The 22,852-nt window shown below is 31.9% G+C and overlaps 1 protein-coding gene across 2 annotated transcripts in view; it reads right to left on the bottom strand.

Annotated features, from left to right (window-relative positions):
- The window catches only part of LOC113510687 (tumor necrosis factor alpha-induced protein 8-like protein), a 76,826-nt gene that overhangs the window by 47,776 nt on the left and 6,198 nt on the right, over positions 1 to 22,852 (bottom strand). Inside the window, exon 2 of one of the 2 annotated variants that reach the window (XM_026894184.3) lies at positions 601 to 667. The exons of the other annotated variant lie outside the window; for it this stretch is intronic. Within the exon in view, the coding sequence (XP_026749985.1) occupies positions 601 to 613 (13 nt within the window). The 5' untranslated portion in view covers positions 614 to 667. The remainder of the gene's footprint in view (positions 1 to 600; positions 668 to 22,852) is intronic. 2 annotated transcript variants of the gene reach the window in all.

Raw genomic sequence — 22,852 nt, 5'->3', positions numbered from 1 at the left:
CGGTCCACCTGATTGAAAATGGTTATCGTCGCCTATGGACATAACAGTACCTTGGACATAACAGTGTATACTGTATCGCCCATGATATCCTTCATGCATTGCTATTTCTGAAGACTAAGGAGGACTGATATGCCTCTGTATCCTGTAATTTTAGTGCCATATTCCACCATTCAAAGCGAAAAAGCATAGCCATGCAAACGTAACTGCTTCATGGCAGAAACACGAATGGGGCAGATGTACCCGAGATAGTTGCAACAAGTTAATTTGAATATCAATTTTTAAAAGCTTACTGGCAACCGATTAAGGTGAATCTTAGTAAACTGAGTCTAAGCTTTGTAAAATAAATTCAATATTATTATACAACCGGTCCTACTATCGAAGAGGAAAGCAAAACAGTACGAGTACATCCTTGTAGAGCTTAAGCTCTTAATTTGTCTCGATGATTGTATGGTAGATATTGTTCATTATCAGATTACGTAGCTTGAAGGGCTCATAAGATTAACTTATAAAAAAATAATTTAATTAAAAAGTAAAATAAACTAAATAATAATGCATTAATAATCAAATTATAAATAAAGAAAATAAAAAATAAAAACTTACAAGTAGACACCATGAAGAAATTAAAAAAAAAACTGGAACTAAACAAAACTTGCTATATCTCCAGCTCCTGTAATAAAAAGAAAATAAAAAAATTAAAGAAAAAATAATTCAAAGAAACAGTTCATAATTAAACACACCAGATTTTTTTATGAACCACGGGACAAAAATTATTTGTTATTATTATTAAAAATGTTATAAGTTTGTACAGATCCTAGAAAATTTATACAAGGACCATGTTTAATTCGATTAAAACAAGTTACTGTTAACAAATATAAGAATAGTACAAAATCATTTAAAGTGGTTTAAGTATTTTTTTCTTATGTATTTATTATTATGTATTCTTTAACTTGACAATTGTTATATATAAGGAAAATGAGTGACACATTTCTGTTTCATAATGTAATATAAAAATAACAGCATTATGACAAATAACACAGTACCAATATGTATTGTTACTACAATTTGTGTAATTACTGAATCACTTTGTTACAAATACGTACTTAATTGAGAATTATGTTCCGTAAACACTTCACATTAAGCTCTAAAACAGAACCAATTAAACTGTAGGGTTTCTCTATTTTGTTTACGTCGTTCCAACACCCAACTGTTCGAGTGGCAATCGTGGCAACGAACGTTGCGGTTATCCGTTTTCCTCGTTCTATATTTAAAATCCTTTTATCTGGCGTGCGTCGCCATACCGCCCCGGTCCGGATGCTGCGGTCTCAGTAAAAAAAAAAAAGAAAATGCACCCCGCGGCTCCCAGCCAGATGTGAATGTGACACCGAGTGCAACGAGATATCGAACCCCAGGGATGTGCCATTATCTCTTTATTCTGCACTCAACAGAGGACCCATGAAATGTAGTATGTACTACTTATTCCCCGTGACTTTGTCTCAATATCATCATAACAGTTCATGAAGATACCACTAGTGTATTCTTTGATTGGATGTATTAACACAGAAACACTCTTTAGATGAAATTAGTAATAAATCGAAATATCCAATTAATTCATCTATTTAACATAAACACTTTCTGATTATGATCCAAAATAGTTTAAGAGTGTAGGCATGTTAAATGTAATCTATACTAGTATAAAAAGCAAAAGAATTTGTTTGTTTGTTTAAAGGCGAATCTCTGAAACTACCTGTTTAATTTGAAGAATCTTTTTTAGGTTTAATAGCTCATTTCTTGAGGAAGGTTATAGATAACGTCATGACACGATCACGAGCGAAGCTGCGAGGTACAACTAGTCATAATTATTGTATAAAACTGAGTGATTAGTATAATAAATGAAAAAACTCCATTCTCGTAATATTCTTATAATAGTTGAATATACATTTAATAATTGTATTTAGTATTAATATAAACCTACGTGGTTTTTGTTTTCTGTAATTCTATATTTTTTGTAATAATAATTAAAATATAATTACGATATATGAGTATAACGCACATGGGTTTATTTTTTAAGGGATAAGAATGGAACGGTCATGTATCATTCCTCACTGATATCCTGCTAACCTAGACTAACAGCACTAGCAGGATTACCATTCCATTTTCATCCATTAAAGCATGAGAATAAGGACTGTATTTATTATACCTTAAAAAATACTCTAGAATAGAGAAACAATTTTATTGATAAAAACTGTACAATCAACATAACATAAAAAAACTACGTGTATGGATAGTAAGTAACACTGCCAGCTATTTAATTATTAGCAACGGAGCTAGATTTAAATGTCACAGTGTACATTTGACATAAAGTTGGGGTGCCGAAAAGGTCGAGCGTAAATAACTATTTACAATATTTATTTCAGTGTGTGTAGTTAAAACCTAATTTGCTTTTATTTAAGTGTAGGTACATATATTGTTGGGATTATTCTAACAATATTCTTTAAAATACAGTTCACTTGATGGAAAATAGTAAGCGTTGTCTATAGGCATGAACAATATCATGGACATTAGAAAAATACCGTAAAAAGCACTTTACTGAAATAGGAGTTATTTTGCGAAAGTTCATACCACCGGTTATATGCTTAGAATTATTTTGTTTAATTCCGCTACCATCAGTATGTGTGTAACTGTCAGCACTCGAAGATTGACCACCATCATTACTACCAGAAATTCTAAAACCTTCCATATTAGCTATCAATCTCTGACTGCCATTTCGTAGTCATTAATGATTGACACTAGGTTCAAAGAAGCGATCTTATAACTTGCCTGAAGATGTCTCGTTTAAAAGTGAAACTAGTACCGCAAAATGAGCGTGGAGGAAATGATGAGTATCCTAGATTTAGGAACAGACGACTATTTTGATTGTGTTGCCAATTATTGTTTTATTTGTTTTTTTTTTTTTTATTTATTTCATATTTATTTACTTTTGCATTTATGATCGAGAGATGGATAACAGCATCCCTCTTGAAACATAACCAAAACATAATTACGGTTGTCAATCCACCTGCCAAGCATGACAACTACTGGTGAAACCCCCCAGTAAGAAAGGAGGATGTTCAGCAATAGACAGTTAACGACTGATATGATATGATGCATAAGCAAGCTGAAGTGGCAATGGGCTGGTCACATAGCTCGAAGAACCGACAACTGATGGGGAAGAAAGGTTATCGGGTAGTGACCGCGTACGGGTAAACGCAGTGTAGGATGATCCCCCACTAGATGAAGTGATGACCTGAAATGTACTGCAGGGAGTCAGTGGATGCAGGTGGCTCAGAACCGTTCTTTATGGCAGTCTATGGGGGAGGCTTATGGCCAGCAGTGAACGGAAAATGGCTGGAATGATGATGATGACGATATGATGCAATATATAGTATGTACACACGTATTAATATATTTCACTCCACAGTAAACAATTAAATAAAACGTTAGTTTACTCAACTGCGATTACCGCGCAACCAACGCCCATTTAGCAGTTGATGTAAGAATTAACAGAGCAAACATGATAATAGTCATACATATCCAACGCACACTTCACTTCACTAGTCACAATCCGGCTGACTCACTCATGTGCTATGTGATGACTTAATCGTAGTTTACCTGCCCTTTCGGCCTTTAAGTCAATAATTAAATAAGTCAAAATATTTTTAATCATTTTGTTTAATTATTTTGTTTAATTCCGCTACCATCAGTATGTGTGTAACTGTCAGCACTCGAAGATTGACCACCATCATTACTACCAGAAATTCTAAAACCTTCCATATTAGCTATCAATCTCTGACTGCCATTTCGTAGTCATTAATGATTGACACTAGGTTCAAAGAAGCGATCTTATAACTTGCCTGAAGATGTCTCGTTTAAAAGTGAAACTAGTACCGCAAAATGAGCGTGGAGGAAATGATGAGTATCCTAGATTTAGGAACAGACGACTATTTTGATTGTGTTGCCAATTATTGTTTTATTTGTTTTTTTTTTTTTATTTATTTCATATTTATTTACTTTTGCATTTATGATCGAGAGATGGATAACAGCATCCCTCTTGAAACATAACCAAAACATAATTACGGTTGTCAATCCACCTGCCAAGCATGACAACTACTGGTGAAACCCCCCAGTAAGAAAGGAGGATGTTCAGCAATAGACAGTTAACGACTGATATGATATGATGCATAAGCAAGCTGAAGTGGCAATGGGCTGGTCACATAGCTCGAAGAACCGACAACTGATGGGGAAGAAAGGTTATCGGGTAGTGACCGCGTACGGGTAAACGCAGTGTAGGATGATCCCCCACTAGATGAAGTGACGACCTGAAATGTACTGCAGGGAGTCAGTGGATGCAGGTGGCTCAGAACCGTTCTTTATGGCAGTCTATGGGGGAGGCTTATGGCCAGCAGTGAACGGAAAATGGCTGGAATGATGATGATGACGATATGATGCAATATATAGTATGTACACACGTATTAATATATTTCACTCCACAGTAAACAATTAAATAAAACGTTAGTTTACTCAACTGCGATTACCGCGCAACCAACGCCCATTTAGCAGTTGATGTAAGAATTAACAGAGCAAACATGATAATAGTCATACATATCCAACGCACACTTCACTTCACTAGTCACAATCCGGCTGACTCACTCATGTGCTATGTGATGACTTAATCGTAGTTTACCTGCCCTTTCGGCCTTTAAGTCAATAATTAAATAAGTCAAAATATTTTTAATCAAGTAAACTTAATAATAAGCATTTTTCAGTAGACAGTTTTTTTATCTACCGCCCAATTCGGAATACTATAATTTTAGCTAAAAAGAACTGGCAAGAAACACAGCTGTTGCTTTGTTAAAATAAAATGGAAGTTTACAAAAAAAATATGAGTGAATAAGATGACTATCACAAAGTTCGTATTGATAAAAAGAAAAAATAAATAAAAAGCTACCTTTTACAATCCTATCCTTAGTAATATTATAAATTAAAGTTAAATTCCGAAATAAAATATAATACTATACGAAAGTTTAGTTGACAGTCAAAATACATACTCTGGAACTGATTACAAATATATATATATATATATATATATATATATATATATATATATATATATATATATATATATATATATATATATATATATATATAAGTACTGTTCTACAGGATAGGCTCAGCCTAGTGTAGGAATCAATGATAAATTATGTGCTTATTCAAACACACTTTGTTAAATAAATATATCTTTATCTTTAATCAGATTATGAATGGAATCGTCCCTCGTCTACACAAGCGCTAAAGCTTAATAAAATAAAACCGGTCAGGTGCAAGTTATACTTGCACGACGAGGATTTCGTACATACATTTGAGATATTGTTCCATTTTGTCTACACAATAGACACCTAATAATTATTATTATTGATACTGCAATTCATAATTTTGTTATTTTGGGCCATAACTATCGTTACAAACTGGGCCACAATTTTTTAAGGTTTTTTTTTTTTTATAATTTATGAAAAACTAAACGTAGTATTATTACTGTAATATTTGCATATACCCTCATAAATTTTAATTTATCAGATTTTTTGCTTCATAAACTTCGAATTTTTTTTTTTTTACATTTGCCATTATAAGTCAAAATTACATAGCATAAAAATAAAATTAGTTTCAAATTAATTAATATACAAATGAAATCCTTTCACATGGTACCCAAATTTTTAAAGCCCATTATAGACCTAGGAACTAAAGAGAAAAAAAATCTAATTATTTCCATTGTAATATATGTGGATCCATAATATGTAAAACTGCTAATTAACGTTACTAATTGCCGAGATACAGTGCTGTAATAGACAGATAGACAAAGACGCACCATAAAAGCTCCTTTGTACCTCTTTTGATACGGAATCCTAAAAATACACAATTGATAATAATCTAGAGAGTGCGATAATAAAATTATTTCTTTGACACCTAATATTTTGACTGTGAGGTAAATATAATACACCATAAACCAAGTACTTAATAATAATAAAACTACGGCGTGTGCAAATAAAGGGCAATGGCCAGACACTGCTTTAAAAATATAATATTTAACATTTATTATAATATTGTATTTAGGTTAGGTTCGGTGACTAACATACCGTGTTGTAAAAAGACACTTGTGGGTGTGTTGTTTGTTAAAATTATCAATGGCTCGATAAAGCTACACAGCATGACAATTATTATTAACTAGCTTTTACCCGCAACTTCTTCCGCATGTTCAGAATATGTTAATTTACCGGATTGAATAGTTTTTCTCCATCCCAAATAATAGTATGGGAAATTTCATAAGCCATTAAAGTGCCAAGAAGTAACAGACTGACTTTCACATTTATAATATTAGCATGATTATTTTTCCTTATGTAAAGTTTAGATAAGAATTCGCAAGTAACCTTAGAAACATTTGACATACAAAATTACATCTGTACATCACCCAGTATACGTTCGCAGAGCACAGGTGATGAATGATAGGTGAAAAATTTACAGATAAGTTAGCCCACTGTGTGATTCACTAACCACGATCGTTTCCAGTGAGCACCGACTCGAGGTCGACTTGACAGGTTATAATGTTACTACTGTTAGCAATGGGGACTAACCAATCGACTAACCTCTACATTATTAACAATCTGATTCCCCTGTTAAGAGAATTAGCCTAGATTAATTGTAAAGAATGCATCAATACTATGAATTATGTTCAAAAAAGTTTAATAGCTTACTTGAAACAACTCCGTCAAATGAGAGTACGTATGCAAGGAACTTTTCATACTAAATCGATCATAAAAACAGAATATTGTGTTCCACAAAAACCGACTTCAATTGTGTCAAAACCAGTTATTTTGATTTAAAAACTAAACTACTGAAAGGTTTTTGATACAATTTCTATGAGACTTACCTGTAAGTATATCCTTCCAGACAAAAAAAAAATTTTGCAAATTGGTTAAGTAACAAACACAAAAAAAAAAAACGACTGAATTGAGAACTTCCTTCTTTTTGAAGTCGATTTAACTTAAAAAATAATAAATGACATCAATCGTGATAAAACACATTGATGGACGACTAGTAAGTACCTATTTGAATTTAGAACACGGAAGCGTTTCTATATGTAGATTTTACTTCGCAATAAACAGAAAAGAACTGGCCTTAATTATGACAAAATTCAAATGGGACCAACACAGCAGTCTTCTACAGCAGAAAACTTATATATATAAAAATATATATATATATATATATATATATATATATATATATATATATATATATATATATATATATATATATATATATATATATCATAATCGATTCAAAATCCATAACGTTTTACGTAACATATCCACAAAAAATAGATATTTTTGTGGAAATATTATGTTATTTTATAATACTCGTACGATATGAGAATTTTATAGAATAGAGCCACCCATTCCTTTCCTGTGGTTATAAGGAGCGACTAAGCGACAAGGCGTGGGATGGGCAGCAGCGTCCCTCTTAAAACATCTTTAAAAATTAACTGCGGTTGCCAATCCGCCTGCGAAGAGGGAGGCGTAGGTATATTCAGCAATAGACAGTTAAAGGCTGATCAATCACCTTTTTTTAAATCACTTAAACAATATTTTTATATGACCATATAGTAGTCAGATACATCATTAACACAAGTGAACCGTAGTCTCTCTAGTTTCTGATAAATATAGGCATACTTGTATATATTTATACTTAATTGTCCACACTAATAATACAGCATAAAGAAAGCAAACAAACGCGAGCTTAACTCTACAAGAGTACTCTTCCAACAAACCCAAAGTGGAAAGGAGCATCAATGTATTTTAATAGTACGATAACAAAACACGAATAACATATGCGGAAGTACAAGAGACATCATATGAATACAGCTTACCCATAACTCACACAACGGAAAACACGCACAGGCCAATTCCTTTGATCGCATACGTTTCGATATGCCACCCCTTTGACATGTCATGGTGAACAAATAGATAAATTTATGCCGAGGTCGGCATTATTTACACTTATGAAATGTATCTTACGCATTGATGTAATATTTAACCATTTAATATGTGGGCCAAATTTTTGCCGAAATCTCGAAGTAGGGTCAAACTTTGAGATTTATACAGGTTAAAAACTGAAAATATTGGCTTCCTTTTAAAGAAGTGTTCTACTAGTAAAATAAATATTTTTCCTAAAAGAACGTGAGTCAAAAATGGTAAATATAATTGTACTCCCCCAAATTTAAAAGTTCTTATTTAATGGGTGAAGATAAAATGGTAACAAGTGAGAGATGATAACGTAAGGTTGAAACAGGTCAGCTGACCCAAGCGAACCAGGGTGGTTTCGAGAGGAAACTGCGGAGAGATCACCATGATGGGGCATATTTCTAACAATGGAGTAGTTAGGCCTATTACTAACAATCCCCTCCACCTACCAGGCTTAAATATTTTGTAGTTTTAAACTCTTAAAAATAATACGTCGCTTATCTCTCACTTTTCATTAAGAGCAGCTAAATTGGAATATAGATAAAAAAAAATTATTTATTATTATCTAGAACTTTATACATTATTTTTATTTAATCTAAATATACAACTACTATCGCCGTGTATGCCCCGGAATAGAATTGGGTCTTCCTTTCCCATGGGTGTCGTAAGAGGCGACTAAGGGAAAGCGAGGGATGGGCAGTAGAGTCGCTCTTAAAACATCCTCAAAGGCCTAACTGCGGTTGCCAACTCACCTGCCAAGCGTGGCCAACTACTGGCAAAACTCTCCTTATGGGGAGGCTTATGTCCAGCGGTGGACAGTTAACGGCTGAAATAATAATAATAAATACCACTACTAATATATAATAATTACAAATTTTATTACTGCATATAACTTTATTTCTACCACAATGTTTGTACAATAACTTTCGTCACGACGTAACAATGGAACGTTGTAATCCTATTGCGACGAAAAATTATTCTACGTCTCTTATTGTTCGCTTCGGTGTTAAGGTGGGAATACAGGGTAGGACCGGATACGCGTGTGAGAATATTCAATACGCTAACATTGCCATCCCGTTCCGGTCCCCGGACACAATTCTATATGCATACAAGAGAACCAGATTAGTCTGCAGTCCAGACACACCCCGTGAATATGGTGATTAGGCTGAAAACGCCTAAGGGTTGTTCGCGACAAAGAGAGAAAGAAATTTTATGCAGGATGATATTAAAATCATTTGCATCCTTTTAACCTCTCATCTTTTTGTATATTCTACCTGTGTATCTGAATATTTTTTCGAAATAAACATAAATCAAAAAAATTACAAATTTGACCCTATCATAACTCGACAGATAGACGTACCGTGTTAGCTTAAATTTTTGAAGTTTTCGACCTAAATAAAAAAATCACCTCCTACCTAATTCTCAGTTTGCGTTATGATCAACTAGTAAAGAACATCGTTAGACGTAAATCCACTACATATACGTGTAAAAATTCGAATTAATTAATGTTTCTTTATAAGTATTAAATTTCAATGATAGAACAATCCTTAAGATGCTAGTGATTTCGAATTAATATGCCATAAAAATGAATTAACTCATAAGAATAATATGTTTCACATTTGTTAATCACTTTTTACACATCGGTGAGACACATTTCGTAGAAAAAATATTAATGACACATTGCATTAACATTGATAAAAAAAAAGCCGATAATGCACAATCAGACACTACAAAATTAGACTGAAACAAATTGTAATTAAATTATCCTCTTGTTTTTAATTAGCCCAACTCACCCCAATATACTAAATACCTAGACCTACTAAATTTTAACGGTTTGGTGTCTAGCATGCTTATTCTACCATAACTACATAATTTCCTTAATTCACTCGGGACTGTTTTAAGTGTAACTATTGTGTGGGAATGTAATCGAATGAATGTAAATCCTGTTTTTTTTTTTATATATTAATGGAGTCACAATAAAAATTGCATTTTCTATGCATCTTGCAGACATTTTTAATTGTTTCATAGTAGCTATCAAATTTCCGTATGGTCACGGCATAGAATAAGCCTCGTCGTAACGTCGTAAGAGACGATTAAAAGAACTTAATGGTGGAGAAATCGCCAGAAGCGCCCCTTTTAAAATATCTCTATAAACCTAACTGCGGTTGCCAACTCGCTTGCCAAACGTGGCAACTAATGACAAAACTCTCCTTAGATGAGAAGGCAGTTCAGCAGTGGACAGTTAACGGCTGAAATGATGATGATGATTATCAAATGTATCATCTATATATAAACTAAAACTATTTTTTCAAAACTAAAACTATAAGTTACGAAGCTGTGACATGCGGTCAGCCGGAACGGCCAGACATGACAAAATTTACTTCGTCAATTTGGCGAAACTCATGGCTCACAGTTCTGTAACAGTTGTTGCGTTTGGTTTCACAGTTCTTAGTACCGAGCAAGTTGGTCGTCTCTTCTTTTATTTAGTCTCAGATGGCCGTTAATACTCTAAGCAGTATTCAAAAGCTATTACTAGTATATCTTGAAGTACTACAGTAAGTACTATTGAATTACTAAAGTATTAAAGTTACTATTTGTCACTTAAATAAGATTTGTATACAATTGGTCACCACAAAAATACAAGAACTATCGCAACAATATTTTACATATAACTTTTTTTTAATTTCTCTTTCTATTCACAAGATAATATCATTAAGAAGACGATCAATTCTCGAGAAATAATTATCATTAGGTACATTAAATTAAGTGTTTAATTTCATTTTAAGCAATTCAACGTTCAACAATAGAGTGAAGCCTATTAAGGTAAACAACGGACACAAAAATCTTCGGTGTGGAAATATAAATATAATAAAAATATGTAATTTCTCCGCTTTCGAGATACGAGTAAAACCGTGAGAATTATGAAACAATGACAACGCATACGCCAGTTATGCTTTGAACTTGTCTAGATGAAATTTATAAAGCAATTGTATTATTGTAGTAGTGATATCCAATTACAGACGTTTGTCGCAAAAAAAAATACTAACGAATTGAGACCCTCCTTTTCTTGGAACTCGTTTAAAAGAACGTACATACCCTTGACATAAAATTACATAACAGATAATACGAGTATACGCTGCCATCGTCAATATGACCTTACGACCTTGACATAGCAGAGCAAAATGCTCTACTCTGCATTTATTCATAGCGTAAAACTCTGAAATATTTAATTATCTAATCAGTCCATAGCAATCTACTACTGGAAATAGGGCTTTTGTCATGCCATTTGTAATAATCCTGACTTAATCTGATCATTGCTTCCTCGCAATCTGCACTATGTCATCCGACCATCGGGTTTGTGGTCTATCGAGTGCTGTTTTGAGCCCCATTGCATCACGGTCTTAGTCCACCGTCCATCTCTCCTCCTGACCAAGTATTTTGCCCAAGCCCACTTTACCTTTGTGATTTACTTACTTATCTTTGACCTTTATTCTACATAAAATATTGCCATTTGGTACGCGATCTCCCAATGAATCTCTCAGAATTTTTTTTTGCACTAATTTAGGAAGCATTCTGAATGGCTCGAGTCTTGGTGCTCTCAGTTTGACCTTCAGATGCTTAGGTTTCTAATAATACAGAATACCTATCTTAGCTTGTAATTTAAGCATTTATCACTTTCACACAATTATAATTAAGACTTGTCTCTGCGAAAAAGCTACTTCAATTCGTGACAAAATCAATATGAGTATCTCACAGGATATAACCGCCATCGATTGCAAAAAGAATCATCGAAATAGGTGCAGAATTGGTGAAGACATCGTGTAATATTAAAAAAAAACCGTTGAGTTGAGAACCTCTTCAGAGTCGTTTAAAAATTCGATGTAGGTTAACCTCGTTTACAGTTACCAATATTAGGTAACCACTCATAAAATATTTTAGAAGTGTCGCTGCCAACATGTCATATCCGGCTGTAAATAAAACGTTACTCACAGTCAACACATAATATAAATGTCACGTCGTCTTTGACTAATGCACGAAAATGTAACAAACTGGATGCATTTTTTACTTCCTTTAGGAAATTCGATCAAGATTAAATAACAATTTTACTAGTCCACACAAAATAGTCTAGGTGCTGCAGTCTTATGTTAGACATAGGCATCTCATAAAGCATGCTAACTAGCACAATCTATGGCTCGTCGCTTCCATTTATTATCAGCCACCCTAAGCATGTCCTGGATCTACCTAATCGTAGAACGGCCCATACCACTTATTTTACTGATTAAAATCTACTCTACTCTACTCCTTACTCCGTACTCTAGCCCTTAGGAATTAGGGCTCTCCTAATATTAATAGTTGCTAGTCTTCAGCATCATTGTCCATGGTTCTGTTCATGTCTATATTTGACAGTTAGCATTTTCCATCAGATGAACCGTCAGATTGCTTCCATTCTAAGTTTCACAAAAAAAAGTCATACGTCAAAAGTGTTATGCATAGAGATATAATTCTTTTAGATGTATTAGGTATCATTTAAATATATTATGTTGTATTTCCAGTGTTAATGTTATGCCCATGTTGCAACTGTAGCTCTTATTATTTTTTAATTAGTTTTTTTTTGTCTCCACAAATTCACAATTTCTATCAGACATTCAAAAGTTGGCTGGAAGAGATCCCTTTTATGGGATAAATCCGCCATTGTACTTATTCTTTTCTTAACAACTCTATATCTTGTAAATTAAGACTTTACTATACCGTAAAGTATTACAAACAAACAAACGTTAACTATCATGTGTATGCTAGTTGAAATGAAATTGAAATAATTCTAATCAACTAACACAATGTTACATACTAACATAGTGTTCCGCAAAACGTGCACGTGACACTACTAGTATTTCAAGGGTCCATAGGCTACAGTGACCGTTTACCATCAGTCGGGCCGTATACTTGTTTACCACCTTCGCGGTATAAAAAATAACACTTAATTATATAAATAACGATTTCATAAACAGACAATACTGGGTGTTCTGAAACCGTACGTATGAATAACATCCTTTGATAAATAACACGAGCAATTCTCGATATAATATGACGAATGTTTGAACATGAAACCCTATCGAGCGTTAATAAGGATCTTGTTATATGCTGCTGTATATCACTCGAAAAAAAAACACGTTGAAAAGAAACGACGTACCAAATAATCATTTTACAATATCTTCTAGCAACAGGCATTTTGACGCCAAATTAGAAGATCCTTACAAACACGAGTAAAGCTAGGAGCTTTTTAATAGATGACAATGGAATGTTAGCTCTGTCTGCGCTATCGGTTCACGTTGGCAGGATACCAATGAATGATTAGACAGACATAGAATCAAGTCAGACCTTCGTGACGAATTAATTGAAACTGTTTTTAGGAAGAATCGCGTAGAGATTGAACTAACAATATACCATATATTGCTAGCAATGGGGACTAGCAACCCCATTATACAAACAAACCAATTTCAATTCGGGTATATAAAATAAACCTGCTTAAGATATATCACCATTTCTTACCTATAACAAGACCTATACATTTATATAAAGGAGTGTAAGATAAGAACATCATAAGGGGTACGCTGCCTTACTGGAATCGAATATTGGGAAAAGGTTAAGCACCCAATTACTGATTGTGATAGTTGTATAAAAGGTCAATATTACGTCGACGTCGATGATAATTCGAGAACGAAATAACGAGTTTCGGAGTAAGTTGCGTTTGAGAACGGAGAAACGTGAATCGGGTTCACGCTTTGACGTCTCCATACCGTGGAAACGATCAAACAAAGCAAATTTTTAAATATCAACTTAGCAACAATAAAAAATAATGTGTACTTCATTATTGTACATAATTAATTCTCATCTGGCTATAAATACTGCATAATACTCTTTTTGATCAATTGTCGAATAGAGTTGGGTAACTATTCTCAATTGTACATACGTGTATGTATGTAGACATATACTTCACGTTAAATTCTAGATATTGACGCAACATAATACCAATACAGGTCATATTATGACCTGTATTGGTAGAAATATTAGAATAAGAACTACATAAATAAACTAGCTACAGCTCACGGCTTTGTCCGGTTTTATGTAAATTAACATATAAAATACACTATCTACAATATGGTCTATCTGTATACAAAATTTTATTCAAAACCGCTCTAAATCGTGATTGAATAAAAAAAATTTAAATTTGATTTTATTTTATTATAAATATAATTTCTATTCACAACTAAATAATTTATATATTCCAAATAAATAAATATAACAGCAACAACTGTGAGTTTCATGTTTCTTTTTTTCGTGAGTTTATTACGTCCACTTCTAATCTACTATACATATAGTTTGTTTATTTTTTTTTAAGAATTACTAATACATATATAATACCATTAAGGTAGTACTTGTTAATAATTACTAGATTCTACGAAATGTTAATATTTATAACATATTAATAAATAATATATTTTGTACTATACACATTTTCTTTAATATTCTCCAATCTACAAACAACAAATAATGATCATTAATCAACAGAAAACGTTCCGGAGTCTCCGACACGGAATCCTAGGTTTGGCGAAAAATCAAATTACGGGAGTTAAAAGCACTCGCCTCGAAGATACTGTGGGTTTGACGAAATTTAATTACGAATGGGACAACCTCAGAAGTCGAGCTGTTGTTTCAAAAATTGTGTCACGGACCGTGCCCGGAGTTGGGACGGTCCGGGACTAGTTGTGTGATGTACACTTGTATACAATCATCGAGCCGGTAATTCAATCTTCAGTGTTGTGAGGAAGGTCGGCGTTGCGGTGACGTGCGGCTATCAAATTTCATACATTACTATAAGTATACCTGAGCATAGTAAGATCAAGTTCGTTTGTACTGCTTTACGAGTTATTATATTATTATATCAGCCCTTAACTGTCTACTGATGAACATAAGCCCCTCCTATTGTGCGGTTGTGCCAGTAGTTGCCACAATTAGCAGGTGGGTTGGCAACCGCAGTTAAGCTTTGGTAGTGTTTTAAGAGGGACGCTGCTGCCCAACCAGCCTGTTCAAAATTAACCTTTTTATATATTGACAATTGTAGTTTTTTATAAAAAAGAATATTTAAAAACAATTGAAATAGAACAAAATACATAATATACTTGACGGTAATTTTATGTATTTTGTTCTATTTCAATTGTTTTTAAATATTCTTTTTTATAAAAAACTACAATTGTCAATATATAAAAAGGTTAATTTTGAACACAGCCACCATAAGCTTTAGTGTTGTAATATGTGCAAATTGAGAAAAAAAAGCAAGAAAGGTTAAATTTGAAAGCAATCACTTTTTATACTCGTATGTGTTAGAAATACAAGTACATCGTAAACAATTAACGTAAATATGAAACGGTATAAAATATAAAACGCAATTGGAAACAGGAAATTATTAAAATGAAACAAAGGAAACATAATTATTATATTTATTAAATAGTTACCTATTTAAATATATATTAATAGAACAATAATAATGAATATAATCTAATTAGTTCAAGATCATACGTAATATTAGTATAATTTTACTAAATTAAATGTTATTTTGCGGAAGCCCAATATCATTGGTTATTTAATTATAATTATTTTAATTAAAATTGGTTCAATTCCAATACCACGGTATAATCCTGAATCTATTTGCAAATTAAAATAAAAATAATTTTCAATAACAAATATGGCGTTATCATACGAAATAGATTCGCCCTACTAATATTATAAATATATACTAATATATATACGTATATGTGTACATATGTTTGCTATTCAATCACGGATTTAAATTTCATACACGTGTAACGTATATCCTAAGACATAGGGTACTTAATATGTGAGCAAAACCACGGGATACAGCTTATTGTTAATATAATTATGCATTTATTACGACTGTTAAAGTAAACAAGTTTAATAAAGTCAACAAAAAATAATAATAATACGAATTATGTTTAGTCTTTACTCGTGACAAACAAACATGGGCTGATTCAACGAATCACCTTCTGAATAACCAATTAACAGAAACCGGCGCGGGCGCAACACAGTCCAAAATGCGCACCGTTATAATTACTGTTACAGAATCTTGTTCATAGCGAAATATTGTATTGTATCCAATTCGCGACCAGTTTGTCATCTGTTACTGTTTTGAATTACAGAATAAAATCATTGTCATCATCTTCCTGCCTTTATCCCAATTATTTTAGCGTCAGCGTAATATTTTTTTATCCATATTACTGAAGATTAAAGAATAAAATAATAATGTAATTTTTTTTATATTATTTCTTTGTAATGCTGTATCAAATATAGTATGACACGTCGTGAAAGCTTTTTCTGTTAACTAACAATCACTTGGACTAATTATAAAATTTAAATTTTAAAATGTATATACTCATATTATTAGGAACTCCTCATAACTCCGTCTGTTCTAAACCTATTTGGAAAATTGATTTTTCTCTGAAAGAATATAGAAATCAGTCCATTAGTTTAGGGTTTAAATCAAAATAACTGGTTTTATCACAATTGAAGTTAGTTTTTTTTTTTTTTTTGTGGGAACCATACCAGCCTATAATTGTCCACTGTTGTACATAGACGTCAATACACAATCTTTAAATCTTTTATTTATTAACTCTTTGTGTCTTAGCTGATCACAATATTTGGCACATATATAGTATTTATTGGATAATTGTAATAAGAATATGTTGTAAACGATGCCGCAAACCAAAAAAAAAATATATATATATAGGAAGACGAAGTAATTTATTAAGCCACTACACCAAGTATACAAAAGTTTGAAAAGGTCGAGTAAATGAATTGTTTCAAGTATTTAGGTATGTGTCAATCACGCTTAAACGATTTTACATACATATATTTACCATATCCTAAACTCAAACACATGTATTTACTACTAAAATTCTTTTTATCTTAATTTATACAAGTAAAGCCGGGTGTTACAGCTAACTAACAACTTTAATGGGTTAAAAGTTGAATGTATTCTAATATGGAAATTTTAAAAAGTTAATAACCTGCCAATATATAAATATTTATAATTATACATAATATATACAGCTACATAAGGTATTATATTTAATGTATGCATCAAAATTGATAAATACGTCGCGAATAAAATGTTAGGAATGTTTCTTGGAACGAGTGTGTGAAAAATCGAATAATTCGATGTTTTAGTCGACCGGTCAGGTGACCTCACGTGGAAGTTATGCACTTTCCAATACAATAAGAGATAATACGAATTAGAATGGTAAAATAGGTATCACTCCTCCAGTCATAACGCTCAGATTAAAATAGTATGTCCCATAAACTGTATTTAAACTAACAAAAAAAATATTAAAAACATACGTCAAAAAAAATATGAAAAAGAATTTTATAAAAAAACAAACATGTATTTAAAAAAGGCCTGCTGGCCAAGTTGCCAGCAACAATAGTTATAGTAAATTGAAACATTTTTAAATGTTTTTTTTTTTTAGAATAAAGACAGCAAAACTTGGACGTTGCAAGTACTTTGAATTGTTTTTTATTTATGTTTATTTGAACATAAAATATTGTACAATACAACATGAGCCAAATAACCAAGATAATAAAAACCAAATACAAGTTTGACATTCTTGAAAAAGACGACAGGAAAATACTAAATTAAAATTATACAACACTGCATGTGACAACAGCTTATTGAAATATACATTTCTAGTAATAAATAATGACTAAATTGTGAATCCCATAATGATGTCTTATTTAATTGAGCTTTTATATAGAAAATGTTTTCCAGCAACTTCCAAAAGAAGAAGATCGTCAATAAAATCCTTTTTTGTGGATATGTTCCGTCACCAGGTTTCAGTCGCGTGAATCAGTAAGTACAGAAAGTATCCTATGTACTATATTGGGATATAACCTACCCGTATACCAAATTTCATTCAAATCTGTTCAGTAGTTTTTGCATGAAAGAGTAACAAACATCCATCCATCCATCGTTACAAACTTTCGCATTTATTATATTAATAGAATTATTTATTTTTATAATAATTAAGAACTGACAATTATTAATATCGTAACGATTGAAACTGCTGTTTCTTCTTTCAAAAACCTGTTTCTAGCAAAGTCAAGTCTACTTGTAGATACACAATTGCAAGACGTAAATTCAAATATTTTCAATCTAACGTTTTACGAAATATTACGTCATTCGTTCATATGTTGCTCTTGTCAGCCGACTTCAAAAAAGGAGGGAGTTCTCAATTTGGTTGTATTCTTTTATATATTTATTACCTCGGAACTCTCACATTTATGAATTGATTTGGAAAGTTTTTTATTATCTGAAAAGATATACTTTTATACGTACATTGGTCCCATATAAATTTTATCAAAATCTTATTTGGTTTTGTTATCAAAGAAAAGTGTCTATTCATAGGTTATGTATAAAAAAATAGCAACAATTTTTTACTTCAGGTAAGCAGCGAAATATTTTATTGTTTGCCACTGTACCATATAAAGTAGATTCATACAGGTTTACGAGTTACCTTTCTTGTAAAAATCAGTCTAAAATAATATGTAGCTGAGAATTAACTTGGGTAACAAAGGAGTTGTCATTACATGTAACTAACTGGTCGTAATTAATGATTCATTACCAATAACTTGGTACGTGCCTCGAATTAATATTCCAATACACAATCATACTGCTAATATGTTAACAAATTGATAATATTACCGCAAGTTGCATAGTCACAATAAAACTATTACGTACCTACTTAAAGAAAAAAATATTTTCCTTTAAAAAATACAAACCTGATAATTAGGACAAAATGAACTAACACAGGAATAAACCCCTGTCAAAATAGGTTAAGAGTTATCAAAATTAAAGATTATGTCCCACAAAAAAACCTGACTTCAATTGTGACAACACAAGTTATTTTGGTCTAACAGTTAAACTACTGCACTGATTTTGATAAAATTTCTATGAGACCAATCTGTAAGTATATCCTTTGAGTTAAAAAAGGAATTTTCCAAATTGGTTTACAACTGACGGAGTTATAAGATAACAAAAATAATAAAAAAAATACAACTAATTTGAGAACCCCTTTCTTTTTGAAGTCGCTTAAAAATTAAATTCTAATGCAGATAGTCTAACTAAAGTAATCTTGTTATACAGACTAAGCTAAATAAAAACTATTCTAAATAATTATAACAGAAGTAGGCTACCTATATAAGCTGTTTAGGTAAATTTCGCACTGTATTCAGAGAACCAATCGCCATAACAACCAGTTTCGAAATTAGCACTTAGCCCAAACAGAAGCCAACTACATATATAAGCACTGCTCACACAATATCAATATTTTGTTCTTAATTTAAAAATATGAAATGCTAATTTTCATTCAATAGCCAATGCGCACTTTTACATAATGCTTAAAGTTAAAACAATCGACCTTTTACGTCGAGAAATTATTATCAATATTTTGATTCTTAATTTAAATTTTGGCACGCTTGTTTTCATACAATATTATAAATTGAAACATATTACAATAGGAATGACCTCACCCGCTCAATATTACTATTAAGATTTTTTTTTTAATTTTCTCTCTTTATTTCCTTTTTTATAAGAGAAACACATATTTTTTAAATACATACATATTTTTATAAAAGAACCCCATTTTTACATAAATATATTGAGAATTTATTTTTAATCCAATAAATTTACTTTTTGGTTTCATCTTATTATGATTAAATTCAGATTTAGATATCTGTAAAATTTAGACCATATTAGATTAAGTTAATCATTGATGATAACTTGATAACAATTGACTGATAAACATCATTATGTTTTTAATGAAATATACTGTAATTATATACTCGTAGTTAGGTTATGTATTGAAATTATTATTTAGATTTTAATGAAAAAACTATATAATAATAAAAATATTGTTTTTTTTATTTTTCTGTGAACAGACGTAACACATTATATGTATATTCCTAGACACGTAAAGATTATATATCATTAAATGATGATATAATTATCATATATATATAAATAAGTTTATATAATATATATTAAATTTAATACGCATTCATATATTATATAACTATACTAACAGTATTTATATAACTAATAATCATGGCAGCCCACGTTATCACATTTTTATATCATGTAAATAAAATTCATCAAAACCTTCATAAGTGTCATATAATTCTAATCATCCTTGCAGTTAAAGTGCAGTCCTGCTAGTAAATAAAGGTCAAAATAAATTGATAGTAATTTTAACATGAACTTTTCAACACTAACAATGGTGAGTAAATTATTTGTACGCCAAGTTTAAGCAGCCAGACCGGTGAGGCAACTTCTGTACTTTATGTTCATCTAAATAGAGCTATATGTGCAGAATATGTCGATCTAAATAGGGCTACATTAATAACATGCGCAGAAGCAAGAGGGCACGTGTATGAAGCGACCGTTGCCTTTAAGGAATCGAACAGCTGGCGTCACACCTGCCTTCCTGCGACCGGCTGAATGCCAAGGAACCGCCTTTATTTTTTATACGTAATACCACCAATTAGGGACTTCTATAAGAAGTATGCTATAGAGAACTAAGTTGTGAAGTCTTAGAGAATTCTATCATAAAGATGTATTTGAATTTGGATGCAGCAAATGTACTTACTATTATACTATTCTTAGCATTTCAATTTTGGCCCTAAATTAGGCTCGTCACTTTTCATCATTTCAGACATTTTTATGTCAGTTTTTATATACAGTGGACTTTTATCCACTGTTGAACACAAACCTTCCCCATAGACAAGTAAAAGAAACATCATAGACGACTAAACGGAACGATCCTAAACCACCTGCCCTATTCAGCTAGGTCGTGACTTCATCTATTGGCAAGTCACCCTACATGACATTTGCCCGAACTAGATTACTACTTAAAAATCATTTTACTCCGTTATTTGAAGCTTCTATATATTCTTCTATACACAAGTTTATTAGTCCTTCGGGCCATATATTTAGAATATAAAAGCCTATTTGATTCTGGATAAATTCGAATACAGAATTGCTTAAGCAAAATGACGAAAAATGTTTACAACATTAACAAAAATAGCATTACCCAGATTGTACGAGTACCTATATTCGAATTTTGTAAGAATAAATCAAGTAATTTAGTAATGATACCATAGATTAATACGAATAGTACCGGCTGGTGTTTAATTTTGATAATGTCAGTCAGTCCTGACTTCAACTTCTTTCATATATCTAAACAAAATCTTTTATCTAATTCTAAATGATACTGAGTAGATTTTTATTATAGGAGTTATTCATTCTATATATATTTATTCTATTTATTTGTACTATTTATTATACAAGCCAGTAAAGGCGTCAAAGTGAATATCATTTAATTACGCCAAATATGACTAAAGCTACCGCATACGTCTAAGAATGCGAGGCTGTGGCACCCCAACATAGGTTATTTCGAAGTGCAAACGACAGAAGCATCTAAACGACCTTGGCCGTCCATTCATAGTCTACATTCCATACGCGGCATCCAGAACAATCCCCGTACTGAAAGCACTTTGGCAAATTGGAACGACCTTTATATGACTTTTATATTTATTCTGCAGAATTGCTTTTGTTTACTTCATAGATGCATAAAGCTGATTGCTATTGTTATGAAAATAAAATAGTATTGCATTCTTTGAAGCATTGTTATCTACAATAACATAGGTTGATACATACTTACCAGGCAATATATGGTGACAGAGTAAGAACGCAATGTGTCACCAATCTATTTCTAGATGACTACTCGTAGTAGAACAAAGCACAATAAACTAGTGCATGAAAAAAATAAAATAAAAGCCCATAGAAAGCAGCCTGGCAACAGCACAGCAATAATAATAAAAAACTTAAGTTTTGGGGAAAACTGGTAGCTCCCAGTAGTGAGAATTAATTGGCTTGTAATGAGAATAGTTACAAAGAGGCAATGCATATCCAGAAACGTTTTATATAAGAAGAATTGAGAGTCAATTGCCTATCAATATTAGCGATATATTATTGGGAATTGCTTTTATCTAAATGATGCAACATTTCTTTTCTGACCTTTCCTTAATCATTCCTTCAATTACGAGACTGTATCTAAGGGCCAGAGGTAAACACGGGCGACTTAGAATTATCCTTAAAAAAACGTTATCTTAGATTGAGTAATCGAAAAATACTTCCGAGATAAATAGGTGGGTGAAAACGTGATTTAATAGTATCCATTCCGTATTTGGAATTGGAAATACTAAGTAGGAAATAAAATTACCTGTCGAAGACAAATGATATATCATAATTAATTTAGACTAATAGGGAAAAAATTTATATAGAAACGCAGATATGAAAACGTACAGTAAGTCTGGTATGTTACCGGAAGAATATGCCCCGCCGTCGTAGTTTTTTGCTCCATAAATTAAAATGATCTTTACAAACTTCAAACGAATTGAGAACCAAGGAAGTTCTCTTATTGTGTATGTGCGGTTAGCCAATTTATTCATCTTATCAATGTAAAATCTTTTCTTAGACATCAGGTATAAAAGATATATGAGAAACACATGAGAGCACAATCAGTAATATTTGTAATGCCAATGGTGCTGATCATAGGTCATGCTGATCTATAAGGGGATGGAGACTTCATCAGAACTGCAGTTCAGCTCGACTATTATTACTAAAAGTATAAAAAAAATCAGTAAATTAACAGACATTTCTGCGAAATGAAATAATT

Source organism: Galleria mellonella, unplaced genomic scaffold, assembly GCF_026898425.1.
Source record: "Galleria mellonella isolate WM207_F2 unplaced genomic scaffold, CSIRO_AGI_GalMel_v1 utg905, whole genome shotgun sequence".
Lineage (NCBI taxonomy): Eukaryota > Metazoa > Arthropoda > Insecta > Lepidoptera > Pyralidae > Galleria > Galleria mellonella.
The sequence above is the reverse complement of the archived record's forward strand: the minus strand, read 5'-3'. Positions and strand labels throughout refer to the sequence as shown.